This window comes from Salmo salar, chromosome ssa10, assembly GCF_905237065.1.
Source record: "Salmo salar chromosome ssa10, Ssal_v3.1, whole genome shotgun sequence".
Taxonomy (NCBI): Eukaryota; Metazoa; Chordata; class Actinopteri; order Salmoniformes; family Salmonidae; genus Salmo; species Salmo salar.
This window is the reverse complement of record NC_059451.1, coordinates 84,858,702-84,883,087: the sequence shown is the minus strand read 5'-3', so window position 1 is coordinate 84,883,087 and position 24,386 is coordinate 84,858,702. Positions and strand designations below refer to the sequence as shown.

At 41.5% G+C, this 24,386-nt stretch overlaps 1 protein-coding gene across 1 annotated transcript; it reads left to right on the top strand.

The window, feature by feature from the left end:
- The first annotated feature begins 463 nt into the window (after nucleotides 1–463).
- On the top strand, nucleotides 464–14,530 carry trhr2 (thyrotropin releasing hormone receptor 2). The gene is made up of 3 exons (XM_014124761.2): nucleotides 464–1,111; nucleotides 6,583–7,006; nucleotides 13,760–14,530. The coding sequence occupies exons 1-3, from the start codon at nucleotides 690–692 to the stop codon at nucleotides 14,378–14,380; spliced, it is 1,467 nt and encodes a 488-aa protein (XP_013980236.1). The 5' UTR covers nucleotides 464–689; the 3' UTR covers nucleotides 14,381–14,530.
- The last annotated feature ends 9,856 nt before the right edge of the window (nucleotides 14,531–24,386 follow it).

The following is a 24,386-nucleotide window of genomic DNA, read 5'->3' as shown; positions in this document are numbered from 1 at the left end:
AAGGTTATTCATATTCTATTGAATATTGATATGCTTTATGTGGTCTTCAAGTAAACATACTGTATGTTGTTTAGACATGAATCCTTTTGGAAATGTGTCTGGAAAGCGTTGGCATGCTTTTTAGGAATTTCTTATGCTTAGCTAATACTGGGCAAAACTAAAATGTCTCATTTTAATAATTCTCTGTGGTAGCTTATCATTTTTCCCTGTTAGTAATGTTCAGTGCAGAGAATATACACGTAGCAGGTGTTCTATAAAGATGGTTTATAATGTGTTGTTTAACCACCATATGTTGAGCCGATTGTTTGACTCCTAATGGCGACATTCAAACAAACAGCAAAATACAATGTCCAGCAATGCATGTCTTTCCAAAGGTAGATACCTTAGTAGGAGTATTCTTCCAATTAACTACAATTATTTTTCTATTTTCAGGCGGATCGATGGAATGCTCATTTGTTTAAAAGGACTAAAGGCAGAGGAAAATTAGCTTCAACATGTTAATTTGATTATTGAAGTCGAAGTAGATCCCTACAAGACTTCGAGGCTTTGAAGAGGAGGAACAAACAAAATATATCAATAGGCTGAAAGACAGACGGAACATAGTAAACCATTAAAAGGTATTACTATCATTAGAAACAAGTACACATACAGGGACACTTATTCCTACATTCCCACGCGTATCAGTTCATATGTCCTTCACACTCTCAAACTCCCTATCTGCAATCATGACAGAAAATGTAAGCTCAAGGATGGACACCCCAACCAACATTTCCTTGGTGGGCCCAGGGGACCCCATATCCCAGTCTCTGGAGTACAAGACTGTGGCAGTGTTCCTAGTTCTGCTGGTCTGTGGACTTGGCATTGTGGGTAATATCATGGTGGTTCTGGTGGTCCTCACCACGCGACACATGCGTACGCCCACCAACTGCTACCTGGTCAGCCTGGCCATAGCGGACCTGACCGTGCTGGTGGCCGCTGGTCTGCCTAATGTGTCAGACAGCCTGATGGGCACCTGGGTGTTTGGGCATGCTGGCTGCCTTGGTATCACCTACCTCCAGTATCTTGGCATCAATGTGTCCTCCTGCTCCATCACAGCCTTCACTGTGGAGAGGTAAGTGACACCTCAACTACCGTACCCCATTTGCACATCATTAAGTACCAGCCATATACAGTGCATTCGGAAAGTATTCAGACCCCTTGACTTTTTCCAATTATTGATACATTACAGCCCTATTCTACAATGGATTAAATAGTTATTTTCCCCTCAACAGTCTACATACAATAACCCATAATGAAAAAAAAACGTTTTTAGAAATGTATACTAATTTATTTAAAAAAAATGTAAAAACTGAAATATCACATTTACATAAGTATTCAGACCCTTTACTCAGTACTTTATTGAAGCACCTTTGGCAGCGATTACAGCCTCAAGTCTTCTTGAGTATGACGCTACAAGCTTGGAACACCTGTATTTGTAGAGTTTCTCCCATTCTTCTCTGCAGATCCTTTCAAGCTCTGTCAGGTTGGATGGGGAGTGTCGCTACACCGCTATTTTCAGGTCAATCCAGAGATGTTCAATCGGGTTCAAGCCCGGTCTCTGGCTGGGTCACTCAAGGACATTCAAAGACTTGTCCCGAAGCCAGTCCTGCATTGTCTTGGCTCTGTGCTTATGGTCGTTGCCCTGTTGGAAGGTGAACCTTCACCCCAGTCTGAGGTCCTGAGTGCTCTGAAGCAGGTTTTCATCAAGGATCTCTTTGTACTTTGCTCCGTTCATCTTTCCCACAATCCTGACTAATCTCTCAGTCCCTGCCACTGAAAAACATCTCCACAGCATGATGCTGCCACCACCATGCTTCACCGTACGGAAGGTGCCAGGTTTCCTCTAGACAAGATGCTTGGCATTCAGGCTAAATACTTCAATCTTGGTTTCATCAGAACAGATAATCTTGTTTCTCATGGTCTGAGAGTCTTTTAGGTGCCTTTTGACAAAGCAGGCTGTCGTGCCTTTTACTGAAGAGTGGCTTCCGTCTGGCCACTCTACGATAAAGGCCTGATTGGTGGAGTGCTGCAGAGATGGTTGTCCTTCTGGAAGGTACTCCCATCTCCACAGAGGAACTCTGGAGCTCTGTCAGAGTGACCATCAGGTTCTTGGTCACCTCCCTGACCAAGGCCCTTGTCCCCTGGTTGCTCAATTTAGCCAGGCGGCCAGCTCTAGGAATAGACTTGGTGGTTCCAAACTTCTTCCATTTAACAATTTTTATTTATTTATTTTTATTTCACCTTTATTTAACCAGGTAGGCAAGTTGAGAACAAGTTCTCATTTACAATTGCGACCTGGCCAAGATAAAGCAAAGCAGTTCGACAACATACAAAAACACAGAGTTACACATGGAGTAAAACAACATACAATCAATGATACAGTAGACAAAAATAAGACTATATACAATGTGAGCAAATGATGTGAGATAAGGGAGGTAAAGGCAAAAAAGGCCATGGTGGCAAAGTAAATAAAGTATAGCATGTAAAACACTGGAATGGTAGATTTATAATTTGAAGAAAGTTCAAAGTTACAATATAAATAATATGGTGCAAAGGAGCAAAATAATAAATAAAATAAATAAATACAGTAGGGGAAGAGGTAGTAGTTTGGGCTAAATTATAGATGGGCTATGTACAGGTGCAGTGATCTGGGAGCTGCTCTGATAGCTGGTTCTTAAAGCTAGTGAGGGAGATAAGTGTTTCCAGTTTCAGAGATTTTTGTAGTTCGTTCCAGTCATTGGCAGCAGAGAACTGGAAGGAGAGACGACCAAAGGAGGAGTTGGCTTTAGGGGTGACTAACAATGATGGAGGCCACTGTCTTCTTGGGGACCTTCAATGATACATACATTTTTTGTTACCCTTCCCTAGACCTGTACCTCAACACAATCCTGTCTTGGAGCTCTACAGAAAATTATTTTGACCTCATGGCTTGGTGTTTGCTCTGACATCCACTGTCAATTGGGGGACCTTATATAGACAGGTGTGTGCCTTTCCAAATCATGTCCAATCAACTGAATTTACCACATGTGGACTCCAATCAAATTGTAGAAACATCTCAAGGATGATCAATGGAAACAGGATACACCTGAGCTCAATTTCGAATGTCATAGTAAAAGGGTCTGTAGCAGTACTAGTCAAACGTTTGGACACACCTACTCATTCAAGGTTCTTCTTTATTTTTACTATTTTCTACATTGTATGGAATAACACATATGGAATCATGTAGTAACCAAAAAGTGTTAAACAAATTAAAATCTATTTTAGATTTTAGATTATTCCAAGTAGCCACTCTCTGCCTTGACAGCTTTGCACACTCTCAGCATTCTCTCCACCAGCTTTACCTGGAATGCTTTTCCAACAGTCTTTAAGGAGTACCCACATACAGTGGGGGGAAAAAAGTATTTGATCCCCTGCTGATTTTGTATGTTTATCCACTTACAAAGAAATGATCAGTCTATAATTGTAATGGTAGGTTTATTTGAACAGTGAGAGACAGAATAACAACAAAAAAATCCAGAAAAACGCATGTCAAAAATGTTATAAAAGGATTTGCATTTTAATGAGGGAAATAAGTATTTGACCCCTCTGCAAAACATGACTTAGTACTTGGTGGCAAAACCCTTGTTGGCAATCACAGAGGTCAGACGTTTCTTGTAGTTGGCCACCAGGTTTGCACACATCTCAGGAGGGATATTGTCCGACTCCTCTTTGCAGATCTTCTCCAAGTCATTAAGGTTTCGAGGCTGACGTTTGGCAACTCGAACCTTCAGCTCCCTCCACAGATTTTCTATGGGATTAAGGTCTGGAGACTGGCTAGGCCACTCCAGGACCTTAATGTGCTTCTTCTTGAGCCACACCTTTGTTGCCTTGGCCGTGTGTTTGGGTCATTGTCATGCTGGAATGCCCATCCACAACCCGTTTTCAATGCCCTGGCTGAGGGAAGGAGGTTCTCACCCAAGATTTGACAGTACATGGCCCCTTCAAATGATGCAGTGAAGTTGTCCTGTCCCCTTAGCAGAAAAACACCCCCAAAGCATAATGTTTCCACATCCATGTTTGATGGTGGAGATGCTGTTGTTGGGGTCATAGGCAGCGTTCCTTCTCCTCCAAACACGGCGAGTTGAGTTGATGCCAAAGAGCTCCATTTTGGTCTCATCTGACCACAACACTTTCACCCAGTTGTCCTCTGAGTCATTCAGATGTTCATTGGCAAACTTCAGACGGGCATATATATGTGCTTTCTTGAGCAGGGGGACCTTGCGGGCGCTGCAGGATTTAAGTCCTTCACGGCGTAGTGTGTTACCAATTGTTTTCTTGGTGACTATGGTCCCAGCTGCCTTGAGATCATTGACAAGATCCTCCCGTGTAGTTCTCGGCTGATTCCTCACAGTTCTCATGATCATTGCAACTCCACGAGGTGAGATCTTGCATGGAGCCCCAGGCCGAGGGATATTGACAGTTCTTTTGTGTTTCTTCCATTTGCGAATAATCGCATCAAATGTTGTCACCTTCTCACCAAGCTGCTTGGCGATGGTCTTGTTGCTCATTCCAGCCTTGTGTAGGTCTACAATCTAGTCCCTGATATCCTTGGAGAGCTCTTTGGTCTTGGCCATGGTGGAGAGTTTGGAATCTGATTGATTGATTGCTTCTGTGGACATGTGTCTTTTTTACAGGTAACAAGCTGCGGTTAGGAGCACTCCCTTTAAGAGTGTGCTCCTAATCTCAGCTCGTTACCTGTATAAAAGACACCTGGGAGCCAGAAATCTTTCTGATTGAGAGGGGGTCAAATACTTATTTCCCTCATTAAAATGCAAATCAATTTATAACATTTTTGACATGCGTTTTTCTGGATTTTTGTTGTTATTATTCTGTCTCTCACTGTTCAAATAAACCTACCATTAAAATTACAGACGGATCCTTTCTTTATCAGTGGGTAAACGTACAAAATCAGCAGGGGATCAAATACTTTTTCCCCCCACTATATGCTGAGCACTTGTTGGCATTTTCCTGTTTCCTGTTGAAAAACAAATGATAGTCCCATTAAGTGCAAACCAGATGGGATGCCGTATTGCTGCAGAATGCCGTGGTAGCCATGCTGCTTAAGTGTGCCTTGAATTCTAAATAAATCACAGACAATGTCACCAGCAAAGCAGCCCCCCACCATCACACCACCTCCTCCATGCTTCATGGTGGGAAACACACATACGGAGATCATCCGTTCACCTACTCTGCGTCTCACAAAGAGAAGGCGGGTGGAACCAAAAATCTCATATTCGGACTCATCAGACCAAAGGACAGATTTTCACTGGTCTAATGTCTATTGCTCGTGTTTCTTAGCCCAAGCAACTCTCTATTTCTTATTGGTGTCTCATTGGCTCAGTTAGTAGAGCATGGTGTTTGCAATGCCAGGGTTGTGGGTTTGATTCCCACGGGATACCAGTACGGAAAAAAATATATATGTATGAAATGTATGCATTCACTACTGTAAGTTGCTCTGGATAAGAGCGTCTGCTAAATGACTAAAATGTAAATAAAGGCCTGATTCTCCTCTGAACAGTTGATGTTGAGATGTGTCTGTTAATTGAACTCTGTGAAGCATTTATTTCGGCTGCAATTTCTGAGGCTGGTAACTCCAATGACCTTATCCTCTGCAGGAGAGGTAACTCTGGGTCTTTCTTTCCTGTGGCGGTCCTCACGAGAGCCAGTTTCATCATAGCGCTTGATGGTTTTTGAGACTGCACTTAAAGAAACTTTCAAAGGTCTTGAAATGTTCCTGATTGACTGATCTTCATGTCTTAAAGTAATGACGGACTGTCATTTCTCTTTGCTTATTTCAGCTGTTCTTGCCATAATATAGACTTGGTCTTTTAACAAATAGGACTATCTTCTGTATACCACCCCTAACCTGTCACAACACAACTGACTGGCTCAAATGCATTAAGAAGGAATGAAATTCCACAAATTAACTTTTAACAAGGCACACCTGTTAATTTAAATGCATTCCAGTTGTCTGTCTCAACCAGCTTCATGAGTTAATGTCAACAGTGTGTAAAGCCGTCATTAAGGCAAAGAGTGGTTACTTCGATGAATCTCAAATATAAAATATATTTTCATTTGTTTAACTTTTTTTTGTTACTACATGTTTCCGTATGTGTTATTTTGGAGTTTTGAGGTCTTCACTATTATTCTACAATGGAGAAAATAGTACAAATAAAGAAAAGCCCTTGAATGAGTAGGTGTGTCCAAACTGTATGTAAATAAGTTATTTCTCTTCTTTTTTTTTTTATACATTTGCAAACATTTCTAAAAACCTATTTTGGCTTTGTCATTATCGGGTATTGTGTGTAGATTGATGAGGAAACATTTTTATTTAATAATTTTTAGAATAAGACTGTAACATAACGAAATTTGGAAAAAGGGCCAAGGGGTCTGAATGCTTTCCTAATGCACTGTATACAAAAAATATCTGAATAATTTACTGTATAAATGTCTCTGTAGAACAACATGCCAAAGAGTCTATTGTTTGTTCTTCTCCATTTCCAGGTACATTGCTATCTGCCACCCAATGAGGGCCCAGACAGTGTGTACGTTGTCCCGGGCCAAGCGGATCATAGCAGGGGTGTGGGTGTTAACCTGTGTCTACTGCATGCTGTGGTTCTTCCTGGTGGACATCCAGGTAATGAAGGACAGCACCATACAGTGTGGCTACAAGGTGTCTCGTGACCTCTACCTCCCCATTTACCTCATTGACTTTGCCATCTTCTACGTGATCCCTCTGCTCCTGGCCATAGTCCTGTACGGCCTCATTGCCCGCGTCCTGTACCTCAACCAACTCCCCAACCGTCCCGACACGGGTACAGTCTCTGCTGGCACCACCACGCTCCGCAGGAGCTGCAAGGAACCAGCAGACGAAGGAAAAGGGGGTCGTCAGGGCCGCCCGAAGAGTGTGCTCTTCTCCAGGAAACAGGTGTGTGTGTCAACGAATATGGAGCACCCTTTATTTTATGTAACCTTTATTTTGACAGGGCTTACTGAGACCAAATTATCTTCCACAGAGGAGCCTTGTAATTACAACGAATATACAAATCACACTAAAAAAGCAAAACAGAGAGACACAATTCAATCATAGAAAAACACAATCTTCAGTAAAAGGGTCCTCAATCAGCTGTCTGAATGGCCAGCAGTTTCTATTATGTCAGTCACTGACAGTCACTCAATTTGCCATGTCAGCCAACAATTTTTGGATTTGTAGTGTGTCAGTGTCCTCTACTGTCTCCTTTCTCATTATTTTGTTCAAAATAGTAGATCATAAACACTTTGTGTTTCAATTATTCAAAAACAAAGGATTCTTCACCCGGTAGTAGTTCTGAAAAGTTGTCTATAGTCATTTCCATATTGATTACCAGAGTTTTTGCCAATGACCTAGAACAATAATTCGATCAATTGATTTAAAAAGAAAATGGTGTTGCTAAATTAGTCTAGCCAGCTATCTAAACTTGTAGTAATTATGGCACATGCCCAGGGGCCCTGACCTCCAGGGAGCCCCCATTTATTTTGTCACTCTCACTCAGATATCATATTAACATGGCATAAGTTATGACAAAATGTGTAGAATTGCTGGAATTTAGCATTAAAACGTGTTATGTTCCCCAGCAAGAAAACAAAATACTGTCACTCTAACAGAAGGGGGAACTAACAAAGAGTCACTGACAACAGGCAAAACGAAACAGGTGGGGTTTTAGGAGGGGTTCTAAAAGACACTCATGGAGGTGTCCACTGAAAGTTGACTAACAACAACAACAACTGGAATCTAAAAGACACCCACCATGTGCGGCCACTAAATTTGCCCAAGAAGAGGCAAACAAAAGAGAAACGCACACCAAACTTGAAGACAGGAAGCAAACCAAAAATTTGAGCAAAACAAAAACAGGGAGGATCAGATAAAGGATTGTTTGTCTAGAAATTAAAATAGGGAGCGCCAACTAAAGGTGTTAACCCTCCACATCTCTCAAGACCACTGGAGCACTAGGTCAGCCACTCTTGAATACCATTAGGGCCAGCAAAGGTGAAACACCTTCCCACTAATGAGATGGCAACCAGCACAGGTGTAACACATACTGACTAACAATGTGACGCCAAACGATGCCCAGATATTTATAATTGGCATAATCAATGTGGGCACCATCCAATGCAAAAATCATCAGATGCATTTTTTTGTGTTTTGGAATATAATATACTTGGTTCAGACAGAATACACCACGCATTCATTCAACCATTAGAAAAAGATTACAATACATACAATATGTTACTCTTGGCATTAGGCTCTGCTCCTTCAGGGTATCTCACTGCTTCATGTTAAAGGCCCAGTGCGGTCAAAAACGTGTATTTATATATATACAAAAGTATGTGGACACGCCTTCAAAATTGTATGGATTTGGCTATTTCAGCCACACCCGTTGCTGACAGGTGTATAAAATTGAGCCCACAGCCATGCAATCTCCATAGACAAACATTGACAGTAGAATGGCCTTACTGAAGAGCTCAGTGACTTTCAACGTGACACCATCATAGGATGCCACCTTTCCAACAAGTCAGTTTGTCACATTTATGCCCTGCTAGATTTCTCTCCACCCCATGACAAAATGCGTAGAATTGCTGGAAATGTGTGTTTTTTTATGTATTATTTCTTATATTGATAGGCCAGAAAGTGTTAAGTGTTATTACATACAGCCGGAAATAACTATTGGATATCAGCGCAACGTCAATTTACCAGCACTGTGACCAGGAATACGACTTTCCCGAAGTGGATCCTTTGTCCGCAACACCCAGAGCATTTCAACTGATTCCAGAGGCCGACCCAAAACAACGCCGCCGGAGAAGAGGGAGACAGAGCGGCCTTCTGGTCAGACTTCGGAGTTGTGCACACCAACCCCCGCTTCCGAGTATTTACTCGCTAATGTCCAGTCCTTAGATAACAAGTTTGACGAAATCGGGGCAAGAGTTGCTTTCCAGAGAGACATCAGAGATTGTAACATACTCTGTTTCACGGAAACATGGCTCTCTCGGGATATGCTGTCAGAGTCAATACAGCCACGGGAATCTCAGTGTGTCACGCCGACAGGAATAAACATCTCTCCGGGAAGCAGAATGGCGGGGGTGTATGTTTCATGATTAACGACTCATGGTGTAATTGTAACAACATACAGGACTCAAGTTATTTTGTCCACCTGACCTTGAATTCCTCACAATCAAATGCAGACCATATTATCACCCACGAGAATTCTCTTAGATTATTGTCACAGCCGTGTATATCCTCCTTCAAGCCGATACCACAACGGCCCTCAAGGAACTTCTCTGGACTTTATGCAAACTGGAAACCATATATCCCGAGGCTCCATTTATTGTAGTTGGGGATTTTAACAAAGCAAATTTGAAAACAAGGCTACCTAAATTCTATCAGCATATCGACTGTAGCACTCGCGCTGGAAAACACTGGACCACTGTTACTCTAACTTCCGCGATGCATACAAGGGCCTCTCTCGCCCTCCTTTCGGGAAATCTGACCACGACTCCATTTTGCTCCTCCCTTCCTACAGACAGAGGCTCAAAAAGGAAGTACCCGTGCCAAGGACTATTCAACGCTGGTCTTACCAATTGAAATCCACGCTTCAAGATTGTTTTGATCACGCGGACTGAGATATGTTCCGGGTAGCCTCAGAGAATAATATCAATGTATACGCTGATTCGCTGAGTGAGGTTTTATAAGGAAGTGTATAGGAGATGTCGTACCCACTGTGACTACTAAAACCTGCCCAAACCAGAAACCATTGATAGATGGCGGCATTCGCGCAAAACCACCACATTTAACCAGGGAAAGGTGACTGGGAATATGGCAAATACAAAGAGTGTAGTTATTCCCTCCGCAAGGCAATTAAACAAGCAAAATGTGAGCATAGAGACAAAGTGGAGTTGCAATTTAACAGCTCAGACACGAGATGTAAGTGGCAGGGTCTAGAGACAATCACAGGCTACAAAAGGAAGCCAGCCACGTCACGGACACCGACGTCTTGCTTCCAGACAAACTAAACACCTTCTTTGCCCCCTTTGAGGATAATATAGTGCCACCGACATGGCCCGCTACCAAGGACTGTGGGCTCTCCTTCTCCGTGTTAACACTCGCATGGCTGCAGGCCCATATGGAATCCCTAGCCGCGTCCTCAGCGCATGGGTAGACCAGCTGGCTGGTATGTTCACGGACATTTTCAATCTCTCCCTATCCCAATCTGCTGTCCCCACTTGCTTCAAGATGTCCACCATTGTTCCTGTACCCAAGGAATCAAAGGTAACTGAACTAAATGACTTTCGCCCCGTTGCATTCGCTTCTGTTATTATTTTTTTAATTTTTTTTTATTTAACCTTTATTTAACCAGGTAGGCCAGTTGAGAACAAGTTCTCATTTACAACTGCAACCTGGCCAAGATAAAGCAAAGCAGTGCGACACAAACAGCACAGAGCTACACATGGGATAAACAAACGTACAGGCAATAACACAATAGAAAAATCTATATACAGTGTGTTCAAATGTAGTGAGATTAGGGAGGTAAGGCAATAAATAGGCCATAGTGTCGAAATAATGACAATTTAGCAATTAAACACTGGAGTGATAGATGTATAGAAGATGAATGTGCAAGTAGAGATACTGGGGTGCAAAGGAGCAAAAAATAAATAACAATATGGGGATGAGGAAGTTGGGTGGACTATTTACAGATGGGCTGTGTACAGGTGTAATGACCAGTAAGCTGCTCTGACAGCTGATGCTTAAAGTTAGTGAGGGAGCTATAAGGCTCCAGCTTCAGGGATTTTTGCAATTCGTTCCAGTCATTGGCAGCAGAGAACTGTAAGGAAAGGCGGCCAAAGGAGGAGTTGGCTTTGGGGATAACCAGTGAAATATACCTGCTGGAGCGCGTGCTACGGGTGGGTGCTGCTATGGTGACCAGTGAGCTAAGATAAGTTGGGGCTTTAACTAGCAAAGACTTATACATGACCTGTTGCCTGTTGAACTCGTCGCTGTACTTCCCTCGCTGCTTCCACCTGTTCCCATGGGAGGCGACCCATTCCGGCCTGGATTTCCTCCCACGTCCAGGATCCTTTTCCCTCCAGTATGTCCTCCCAAGTCCATTTCTCTTGCTGCTCCATTCCACGCTGCTTGGTCCTTTTATGGTGGGTTATTCTGTCATGGCTGTTCGAAGGAGCAGACGTGTTCGTAGTTCCACATATTTATTAAACGTGAAACTGAATGCAATACACTTAAATACTTGAATATACAAAAACAACAAACCGTGACGCAGAGAGGAAAACACACTACTCAAAACATAATAACCCACAAACAACAATGAGAAAAAACCCTACTTAAATATGATCTCTAATCAGAGGCAATGAGGATCAGCTGTCTCCAAACAATCCCAACATAGAAATAGAAAACTAGAACATAAACATAGAAATAGAAAAAATAGAACTACCCAAAACACCCCGTCACGTCCTGCCCTACTCTACTATGGAAAATGACATCTTATTAGGGTCAGGACGTGACAGATTTATTTCAGCTTTTATTTATTTCATCACATTCCCAGTGGGTCAGAAGTTTACTTACACTCAATTAGTATTTGGTAGCATTGCCTTTAAATGGTTTAACTTAGGTCAAACGTTTCGGGTAGCCTTCCACAAGCTTCCCACAATAAGTTGGGTGAATTTTGGCCCATTCCTCCTGACAGAGCTGGTGTAACTGAGTCAGGTTTGTAGGCCTCCTTGCTCGCACATGCTTTTTCAGTTCTGCCCACAAATTGCCTATGGGATTGAGGTCAGGGCTTTGTGATGGCCACTCCAATACCTTGACTTTGTTGTCCTTAAGCCATTTTGCCACAACTTCGGAAGTATGCTAGGGGTCATTGTCCACTTGGAAGACCCATTTGCGACCAAGCTTTAACTTCCTGACTGATGTCTTGAGATGTTGCTTCAATATATCCACATCATTTCCCTTCCTCATGCTGCCATCTATTTTGTGAAGTGTACGAGTCCCTCCTGCAGCAAAGCACCCCCACAACATGATGCTGCCACCCCCATGCTTCACAGTTGGGATGGTGTTCTTCGGCTTGCAAGCGTCCCCCTTTTTCCTCCAAACATAATGATGGTGATTATGGCCAAACAGTTCTATTTTTGTTTCATCAGACAAGAGGACATTTCTCCAAAAAGTACGATGTTTGTCCCCATGTGAGGTTGCAAACCGTAGTCTGGCATTTTTATGGCGGTTTTGGAGCAGTGGCTTCTTCCTTGCTGAGCGGCCTTTCAGGTTATGTCGATATAGGACTCATTTTACTGTGGATATAGATACTTTTGTACCTGTTTCCTCCAGCATCTTCACAAGGTCCTTTGCTGTTGTTCTGGGATTGATTAGCACTTTTCGCACCAAAGTACGTTCATCTCTAGGAGACAGAACGCGTCTCCTTCCTGAACGGTATGAAGGCTGCATGGTCCCATGGTGTTTATACTTGCGTACTATTGTTTGTACAGGTGAACGTGGTACCTTCAGGCGTTTGGAAATTGCTCCCAAGGATGAACCAGACTTGTGGAGGTCTACAATTTCTTTGGCTGATTTCTTCTGATTTTCCCATGATGTCAAGCAAAGAGGCACTGAGTTTGAAGGTAGGCCTTGAAATACATCCACAGGTACACCTCCAATTGACTCAAATGATGTCAATTAGCCAATCAGAAGCTTCTAAAGCCATGACATAATTTTCTGGAATTTTCCAAGCTCTTTAAAGGCACAGTCAACTTAGTGTATGTACATTTCTGACCCACTGGAATTGTGATACAGTGAATTATAAGTGAAATAATCTGTCTGTAAGCAATTGTTGGAAAGATTACTTGTGTCATGCACAAAGTAGATGTCCTAACCGACTTGCCAAAACTATAGTTTGTTAACAAGAAATCTGTGGAGTGGTTGAAAAACAAGTTTTAATGACTCCAACAAAGTCATAAAATCTGATTTTAAACCTAACCCTAACCACACTGCTAACCCTAATGCATAACCCTAACCTTAAATTAAGACCAAAAAGCTAATTTTTATTTCCATACATTTTTACAATAATATTCAATTTTACTTTGGAGCTGGCCCATCTAGCGGAAATCGCTCAGTTCTGACTCAAGGACACGACTCATCCCAATAAATGTCAACCTGCCTCTTTTGTGTTGCCATGATCAAACGTAGGAAGACTGAAAAAAGGTGGCCATGCTTCAACGACACAGTTATGTTTAAAATTCATACAGACAGAAAGGTGAGCAGGGGATAAAAGAAAGCCTGTGCCATTGTTTGGGAGTGATAAGGCTAATGAGTGGTGGTTACGGTGGTTCTTTCCATCTGTCTCACCGGGGTTCTGGAATGTCTGCCTGTGTGCTGTCACCATGGTCACAAAGCCAGGGGCTGAGTGATCCTACAGTACTCCCTCTCTGATTTCTTTGAGGATATGCCTAGCTCTCAGATGGGGGCCTGTTCTCCCTAAGTCACTCAGGGCCCCTGGGGCCTCTTAGACCCAATCCACTCTGGCTGAGAGTGGCTAAAGTGTGTCTGTTTGCTTAAACCAAGCCTCACACAGATAAACACCAATTGTGTTAATGATACTGCAACACGTCTCCCCTGGTCTCACCTCTCCTGTCTCTCCCACAGGTCACTAAGATGCTGTCAGTGGTGGTGATCCTGTTCGCCTTACTGTGGATGCCCTACCGGACCTTGGTCCTTATTAACTCCTTCGTTGACACACCTTACCTGGACGCCTGGTTTGTACTGTTCTGTCGAATTTGTATGTATGCCAACAGTGCCATCAACCCTGTAGTGTACAACCTGATGTCTCAGAAGTTCCGTTCAGCATTCCGCGGGCTCTCACAGTGCCAGAGGCAGGAGGCCCACTGTACAATCTCCATGAACCAGACCGGCTACAGCATGGCCAGGGACCCACGCACCTCCCAACAGACTAGCAACGGGACCAAACAGGGGGCAAGGAGAGTGACCTGCACTGACACAGTGACAGAGTGGCAGAGCAAAGACACCTTCTCAGCCCAAGAGAGGAAGGATCTGGATCACTTGAAGGAAGAGAGGAAAGACACAAGCTTTGGTGAGACCAACTCCACACGTGGGCAATCTGAGACCAACTCCAAACCTGGGCAATCTGAGACCAACTCCACATCTGGGCAAACTGAGATCAACTCCACATCTGGGCAAACTGAGATCAAAGCCACACCTGGGCAACCTGAGATGAGTGAGGCAGGAATTAATCACACAGTGCTGTAGATAAAACAAGCTTGTTTTAACATGAGGAAGTGAGTATTCTGCATTCGCCAATCCAAACAAATTTTGGTAACATATCAAGCCCTTTAGGGCAAGGTTTCTTAAACTATGGGTCTGGACCCAAAGTGGGTCCTGGGCATTGTACATCTACGTATATACAGTAATTCTTCTTTTAATTTGAGTTGTTGAAGGATGATTTGAATAACATGAAGACGGTCAATTTCTCATTTGGGTTTCAAGCTGAAAAAGTTTAAGAACCCCTGCTTTATGGTATTGCAGGATGTATTAGAATGGAAAAGTAATCCATATCATTACCCTTGAATAAGCACTAACACCTATTGCAGAATGAAAAGATTCAGGCAATTAACAGTATTATAATTTAGGATTCTGGGTTTTTGGCTGATCGTAAAAACCATCATCAACACCTAACTCCTCTGCAGAGTGTTATGGGTCACTCCCAAGGATCACTGCAGGGCTACTCTGCTCTTGTTAGTGCATTTCATTAGGTACACTTCTCATTAGGTTGTTACACTCAGAGGGAAAGAGGAATAACATGTTGTTCAGAGAGAGAGCACTGACTGCCTTTAAAGGGCAATTTCACCACTTTTCAACCTAATTTTCATTATCCCAAGCACAATACCAGTGTCTACATATGTGAAAACAACACATTTCTAAGTTTGATATAAAAAAAAATATAAAGCTAGAAAGTTGTACCCCTTGACCCAGGGACAACACTGTACAGCCCCGCCATTTGTTCTGCACAAAAGCCCCAGGTCAGAGCATAGGACATTTTACTATCATTTTATCTCCACTTTGCCAAGAGATGAATTGGAATGTTTTGGGCCACGTGAGAAAGTTGGAATGGGTGGGGTAACCGGAGTTAGTGATCCATTCATTTGTGGCTGAATGGTATTCAACAAAAGCAACCAGAGTATACAAATGCCCATAGATGTTTAACGTTTGTGTTAATATCTGGATTAACGGATAAAAATGATCCATTAACAATGTTTGGAGAAGTGGGGATATTAGGATGCTGGCCTTTGATTCAAAGTGGTTCACCACCCAGCAAGAATGAGTTCAAGTCGTTGCATTATTGAAAGAGTGGATCATCTTCTACACATTCACACCTCATGATGAGTCATGGTCCCAGCCCAGGCTGAGTCTCTTTCAAATTGCTCCTTAACATTACAGATCCTGAATAAAAGGGGAATGTGTGCAATTAACTAATACTGTAATGAGAATCCCACTTTAGTTTCAATCATTTCTAGCTAGTAGCAATCGAGATATGAGTAAGCTCTGTCAATATGAGTAAGCTTTGCAGCTTTTTACTACGGATAGTTATAGCGCCAGAGAGTTATGGATGATCTGTGCCATTGTATTTTTCCTGACAGAAGTCTACAGGTGGCTGACTGTGGCTCCCTCAATGCCTGAGTGTCTGTATTTACTATAGAGAGTCCAGCCAACTCTGATCGCTCCCTGTAGTGCAGTTGCCCTGGATGGAGATACATGACCTATATGGTTGTAGTCACTGTTGTGAGACGGTTACTGTACTAGATTGGGAACAGGAGCAGAAATGTAATATAATGTACATTTAGGAAACTGGAGTAAAATACTGAATACATGGCTACATGTTTTATTTGAATGTTTGTACATTTTTTTAGGGATTAGATTAGCTTTAATATTGCAGATAGATTGTGGGTTCTATCAATGTAGTTGTTTGCATTATTTCCAATCCCCCATATATTTCTTTTTTTCTTATTTTTCAATATATTTTCCTTTATTATTATTTCCCCTAACCCTACCTCCCCTCCCCGAATTGGATGAAACTAATGGACAACAATATTTAGGCTTCTACTTCCAGCTTATACATACTATATACATTTTATGGACACGGGACACGGTACATGGTATCTTTTACATTAGTTATAAAAAATGTTTTTACCCTTCAGCTACCATCAACCCCTCCCATCTATCTCTAAAAACCATCCAGCATTACTAAAAGTACTATTATATTATTGATCGACTGACCACCCAGCAGTGCTATTTGCAAAGATAGCTTCAAGTAAATGTTGTGATTTTTCAGCCATTCCTGAACCTGCGACCAAAAAAAAGCTACATACGGACAGTCCCAAAACAAGTGATCTAATGATTCTGTCTCTACGCAGCAAAATCTGCAGAGCTGGGATGGTTGTATCCCCCATATACATAACATTCTATTGGTTGCAAGAATTTTGTATAATAATTTTAATTATAAAAATAAAAACTCCAACATTGTTTTGTGTATCATAAACCCTGGCTGGCTACATGTTACATTGCTGATTTCAACCCTGGAACATATATGTAATCATACGTTAATGTCAGACAGATACAGGTGTCCCGGGTGATCTTACATGTGGTGCTCCAATCCCAGTGGTCGTCAGACTATTACGTTTTATTATGCAAATATGAACACCTGTAAGAGTAAAAGTAAGCCTAATGGTCTGCATGTACAGATCTGCTATCTTAATTGTATCACTCTGTTTAGTGTAGTGTATTCAAGGTTTACAAAGGCTTCTAATATTTATAATTTCCACTTTAAAAATGTCAGACTTGATTTTTCCTAACGAAAAATGGATCAACCCCGACAAAAATGTCAATTTATTATAATCCTCATAATAATTCACATTTCCTGTTGCTGCAGGTTTATTTGCCTGCTGTGAGAAGCAGGGTCAAATTAAGATACTGCATCTGTATATCCCTGGATCTCCTGAAAACAAAAGATATAGCATTAATTAATGAGTATAATGGAGGGAGTTGAATGCAGTTTGAGGTACCACTTGTGTGGAGGTGATGTGGGAACACACGTGATTCATTTCAAAGCTCTAACAATGTGCTATTCATTTTTAGGGGGACAAATAAGGCTTAAAGCTAAAATCCTTAATTGAAACAATAACAATGTGTTATCCCTGTGGACATCGGAGAGTTGGAGTTAAGGTCAGAATTAATGGAGGATTGGCCGCTGTGGGTGAAAACCTAGCACTTGAAGAAAGAGGAAATTAGGGATATATGTATAACTATTTAACTACAGGTAGTGTAGATGTGAGCAAAAAAATGTATGTAGTAGTAAAAGTATTGTTGTTTGCTAGTTTAATCCAATCAGGGTAGGGATGGTAGGGTTAGGGGGGAAAAGTATAGAGATGTTTTTTTTATGAGGGGATTAGAAATGATACAAACAATTAAATTGATAGAACCTACAATATATCTGCAATATTAAAAGGATGTATACCCCCCCCCCCCAAAAAAAGAAAGGCAAATAATAAATTAAGCGCTATTCCTCCCCCTGTTTCGCTAAAAAGTTAAGGGATGGGGCTGGAGAAATGTAACCACTCAAATTCATAGACAGAGCTATGGAAGCAAGGTCTGACCATCCATGATATCAAATGTAGAGTTTGATATCAATACAGTGTTTGTTTACATTTACGTTATTTAAACATTGGAGTAAAACAAGGGTATATTTTGTTCTGATGGGGTACGACAGTTGAACTAAGTTCATGAGGCATTTATAAATTATATTCTTCAAGAAGGATTCTAGCTTTAAAGAAAAGCACGTATCCATTCTCCCTACATCATTGAGATTAATCGAGAATACTTCTGTCATTTTGCCAAAAAACTGTTAAAACAATGTTGATCATGGATTTGAAAAGTAGAACATCATTCTCTTTGTTATGGATAATTATAACATTCTCTAACATAACTGCCAAAGAAACAAATGTGTGCTTTAAAAAAACGCTATTTATCTAACTGCTTACTCAGTTTATTGATTTGCTGATATGATTTTGTAGCATTATTTGTACTCTAAAAAGCTGTATATTTTTGGCTGATTTGATTTTGTTACTATTATTGGGAGCTAGAAAACTTGCCACTTTGATATTGCGTCATCAGTGCACTGTAAACTCAAACTTATAATTGTATTTGATTTGAAAGTGCTATAAAGAAATGCTAAACTCGTGATTGTAAATGATAAATAAGCTATGTACTGGTGTGTGGTGTACAGTATACGCATGTGCAGTAAGTATATTGTTGTTTACAATTTTATGAAAAAATGTAATAAATTAATTTTGTTTGTCAGCTATATCATTATTCCTTAATGCCTTTGTTTCACCATAAGCATCTTGAAGGAAAAATATTCTGGAAAGTACAACCCAGTACTAGACCGTTTGCAATGCTCTGGTTCTGAAATTAGACTTGCATTCCAGTCATGTTTTCAGCTGATTTATCACCTGTTTTACTTAAAGGCCCAATGCAGACGTTTTTTTTTATCTCAATATCAAATATTTTCTGGGTGACTAAGTACCTTACTGTGATTATTTTCAATTAAAAATAAACAAAAATAGCTTCTTAGGGACAGGTCAAAAAAAAATTTGGGGGGGGGCTGGTCCAATCCAACTTTTGTGGCAAAGTTGATGCCACGCAGGGCTACAACCCGGAGGGTAGAGTTTGCCGACCACCACGGATGTGCTCACTCTCCCTGCCTGTTTCATTAGGCCTACACCACGATCAGAGCTGGCTGCAGACAATTATCAGCTAGGGGGAAAATCAGATTTTCAACATTTTGATGCCATATTTATAATTATAGTGGACAAAAATATAAGCACAACATCTAAAGTGTTGGTCCCATGTTTCATGAGCTGAAATAAAAGATCCCAAAAATGTTCCATACACACAAAAAGCTTATTTCTCTAAAATGTTGTGTACACATTTGTTTTTTGGTTTACATGTTTGGTGTGGCATATCAAGAAGCTGATTAAACAGCATGATCATTAAACAGGTACACCTTGTGCTGGGGACAATAAAATGCCACTCTAAAATCCTCAGTTTTGTCACACAACACAATGTATGGTGTTGTGTGGGCGAGCAGTTTGCTGATGTCAACGTTGTGAACAGAATGCCCCATGGTTGGCAGTGGGTTTACGGTACAGACAACACAATTGCATTTTATGGATGGCAATTTGAAGACACAGTGATACCTTGACAAGATCCTATGGCCCATTATCGTGCCATTTATCCGCTGTCATTAACTCATGTTTCTGCATGATAATACACGGCCCCATGCCGCAAGGAACTGTTCACAATCCTGGAAGCTGAAAATGTCCCAGTTTTTCCATGGCCTGCATACTTAGACATGTCACCCCTTGAGCATGTTTGGGATGCTCTGGATCGACGTGTACGACAGCGTGTTTAGATTGACTGGTTTTCTAATCCACGCCCCTACCTTTTAAAAAAAAATGAAATATCACCAATAGATGCATATATATATTCCCAGTCATGTGAAGTCCATAGATTAGGGCCCAATTTATTTATTTTAACTGACGGAGTTCCTTATATGAACTGTAACTTCGAAATTGTTGAATGTTGCATTTATATTTTTGTTCAGTATATTTAAAATATATGCAACACATTTTCCACCGAAAGGTTTCTGTGCCAATGCACCACACAACCAATTTAACAAAGCATACCGACTTTTGGGCTTCAACAGTCACATACACGTGTTTAGCAGATGTTATTGCAGATGTAGCGAAATGCTTGTGAATTCAAGTTTCCTAAGAGCTAGAAGCATGGCAGCCCTCTCTGTCGGTGCCATTTTCTCTTCAATATCATGGTTTGCGTTTTCAACACCACAATAAATTGACATTGTCGAAATAGACTAACAGAAAATACATTCCTCCCTACCTTGTAGGTCAGTATTGAAGGCTTGGCTTGACAATCTCTGAATGTCAATAAACTTTGATGTTTTTTAACATATCTTTTTCCATTAATCAAATGGCTGCTGCACAGTTTGGATTATTTTATAGATTTTATTTGCCAGTAAAAAAAATACACACTTGATAAAAGTGACCGGGATTGCACAATAAAGTTGGGGTCTTAAATCCATTGTGGTCCCCATTTTATACATAAATACATATACGATTACATAGAAAGACAAAAAAAAGGTTATACTATTCACAAATTAGCCAGCTTCTGACATTCTTGAAAAAAAATATTATCGTTGATATGGCTTTGAGTTTGTGGTAGTTTGTTCCACTCAACATTGCTGGTATATTTTATTTAACCTTTATTTAACTAGGCAAGTCAGTTAAGAACAAATTCTTATTTACAATGACGGCCTACCAAAAAGCAAAAGGTCTCCTGTGGGGACAGGGGCCTGGGATAAAAAAATTATCAATATAAATATAGGACAAAACACACAACAACAGAGACAACACTACATAAAGAGAGACCTAAGACAACAACATAGCAAGGCAGCAACACATGACAACATCAACATGGTAGCAGCACAAAACATGGTACAAACATTATTGGGCACAGTCAACAGCACAAAGGTCAAGAAGTTAGAGACAACAATACATCACACAAAGCAGCCACAACTGTCAGTAAGAGTGTCCGTGATTGAGTCTTTGAATGAAGAGATTGAGAAAAAACTGTCCAGTTTTAGTGTTTGTTGCAGCTCGTTCCAGTCGATAGCTGCAGCGAACTGAAAAGAGGAGTGACCCAGGGATGTGTGTGCTTTGGGGACCTTTAACAGAATGTGACTGACAGAATGGGTGTTGTATGTGGAGGATGAGGGCTGCTGTAGATATCTCAGATAGGGGGGAGTGAGGCCTAAGAAGCTTTATAAATAAGCATCAACCAGTGGGTCTTGCGACGGGTATACAGAGATGAACAGTTTACAGAGGAGTATAGAGTGCAGTGATGTGTCCTATAAGGAGCATTGGTGTCAAATCTGATGGCCTAATGGTAAAGAACGTCTAGCCCCTTGAGAGCACCCTTACCTGCCGATCTATAAATGATGTCTCCGTAATCTAGCATGGGTAGGATGGTCATCTGAATCAGGGTTAGTTTGGCAGCTGGGGCGAAAGAGGAGCGATTGCGATAGAGGAAATTAAATCTAGATTTAACCTTAGCCTGCAGCTTTGATATGTGCTGAGAGAAGGACAGTGCACCGTCTAGCCATACTCCCAAGTACCTGTATGAGGTAACGACCTCAAGCTCTAAACCCTCAAAAGGTAGTAATCACACAGGTGGGGAGAGGGACATTCTTCTTACCAAACCACATGACCTTTGTTTTTGAGGTGTTCAGAACAAGGTTAAGGGCAGAGAAAGCTTGTTGGACACTAAGACAGCTTTGTTGGAGAGCGTTTAACACAAAATCCGGGGAGGGGCGAGCTGAGTATAAGACTATAATTTGCATATAAATGAATGATAGAACTTCTTACTGCCTAAGCTATGTTACTGATGTAAATTGAGAAGAGTGTGGGGCCTAGGATCGAGCCTTGGGGTACTCCCTTGGTGACAGGCAGTGGCTGAGATAGCAAATGTTCTGACTTTATATACTGCACTCTTTAAGAGAGGTAGTTAGCAAACCAGGCCAAAGACCCTTCAGAAACACTAGTACTCCTTAGCCGGTCCACAAGAATGGAATGGTCTACCGTATCAAAAACTTTGGCCAAGTCAATAAAAATAGCAGCACAACATAGCTTAGAATCAAGGGCAATGGCGACATCATTGAGCACCTTTAAGGTTGCAGTGACACATCCATAACCTGAGCGGAAACCAGATTGCATACCAGAGAGAATACTATAGACTTCAAGAAAGCCAGTCAGTCGAGTTCTGACATGTTTTTCCAACACTTTTGATAAACAGGGAAAAATAGAAATTGGCCTATAACAGTTAAGATCAGCTTGATATCCCCGTTTAAATAAAGGACGCAGGTAGCTGCTTTCCAAGCAATGGGAACCTCCCCAGAGAGGAGAGACAGGTTAGAGATAGGCTTGGTGATGATCGGGGCTGCAACCTTAAAGAAGAAAGGATCTAAACCATCTGACCAAGATGTTTTTTGGGGATCACGTTTAAGGAGCGCCTTTAGACTTGCGGTAACTCCCCGTGGTTCTACATCAATAGTTGTTAAATAGTCGAAAATGTCAGAAACATTCACTTGCTTGACCATGCTGTAGGTATCATGACACAAGGCGAGACCCAGATGCAGACACAGGAGGCAGATGGTTGGAGTTTAAGATGTTTAACAATCCAAAAAGGAGTAGGCAAGATTATGTCGTGGACAGGCAAAAGGTCAAAACCAGATCAGAGTTCAGGAGGTACAGAGTGGCAGACAGGCTCGAGGTCAAGGCAGGCAGGTACAGAGTCCCGAAAAGGCAAGGGTCAAAACCGGGAGGACTAGAAAAAGGAGAATAGCAAAGGCAGGAGTATGGGGAAAAACTGCTGGTTGACTTGGAACATACAAGACGAACTGGCACAGAGAGACAGGAAACACAGGTATAAATACACCGGGAAAAACAAGCGACACCTGGAGGGGGTGGAGACAATAACAAGGACAGGTGAAACAGATCAGGGTGTAACAGTAGGTCATGTAAGTGTTAAATGCAATATACTCCAACTTCACCAGACAGTTGTTGCTCTCTGGTTTTGTGATGAAAGAAAGGTGTGGTTGAATTTCTTGTCTCGGACATAGGCCTATACATCACCATTGCAAAGCATATGAATTAACAGGTTATAGAGCAAACAACACAATTATCACAACACAGGTTTTAATATGGCTTTTTTTCTGGCTTGGCTTCCCCAGTAACTTTACCCACGCACTGCTACTGTCACACCCTGATCTGTTTCACCTGGCTTTGTGATTGTGTCCACCCCCCTCCAGGTGTCACCCATCTTCCCCATTATCCCCTGTGTATTTATACCTATGTTCTCTGTCTGTTGCCAGTTTGTTTTGTTTCGTCAAGCATACCAGCGGTTTCCCCTCTGCTCCTGTCTTTCAATGATTCCTTTTTCCTAGTTCTCGGTGTTGACCATTCTGCCTGCCCTGAGCCTGCCTGTCGTCCTGTACCTTTGCCCCACCTTTCTGGATTACTGACCTCTGCCTACCCTTGACCTGCCCCTGTTTGATTAATAAACTGTTGTTACTTCAACGTTGTCTGCATCTGGGCCTTACCTGAAACGTGATAGCTACTGGTCTAGTGAGACAGGATTTGTGCACTACAACATCCTGACCAGCAAATAAAGAACAATCTCCCAAATGTATTGGTCCTAAGTATATGAGCCAATCATTTAATAATACACAACCCATAGCTTAACTAATGTCATGTTCTATAAAAGAGAAAATAAAAAAACATTGTTTTAGTGAACATGTTCTGTAACCTAGCGTCAGGCTTCTTGCATTAAGTCAATGAAACAGGATTTGGAAAGCTAGTCACACGATACTACCTGTACCTAACCTCTTCATTAGTCCTAAACATGCCAGACACAGTGTGGGACTAGGAGCCTCTTGAAGAGCTCCTCTCCTGTCACGTCCTTGTCTCACTTTGATGTAATATTCGCTGGATTCACAGGTGCTCTAGAGAAAAGAGTCCGAAAGGGAAAGGTATTAAGGTGAGAGACTGACCTCACATCTCAATGAGAACATTTCATTTTTTCACAGTTGCACTCTAAAACCTGACAAACAGGATCAATGTAAAAAGAGCCAATCATTTTGGGCCTTTTTCTCCCCAAAATGTGATAGTGATGCCACTTTATGATCACCCTCATGCCCCTGCAAAAGTCTTACTTTCTGGAGATTACACATATCCCCTGACAAAGCAGCCCTTGGAGTGGGAACAGAGATGTGGCTGTGAAGATTACTACAGGGCCAACCACAGCACAGATGAGAACGATACAATCTGAACATCAGACAGAGAAAGGGCTTTGAAAAGTGTCCTTCGCTCGTTCGTTCCCTGTGATATGTCTCACAGGCTTTGGAGGAGTAAATCCTTGTAAGTAGATCAAGGTTCAGGTTATGCTAAGACAAATGTCACAGAGACACTCATTTTTCAAAATGTTAGCATTATAAATATTACTTGATTGACATCTAAAATGATGACTTGCCTCTCTAGGCTATATAATCAGTATTATATTAGACATGACCCAAGGCACCACATTTTTAATCATCGATAGAATTCAATTCACCAACCCTGAGCAC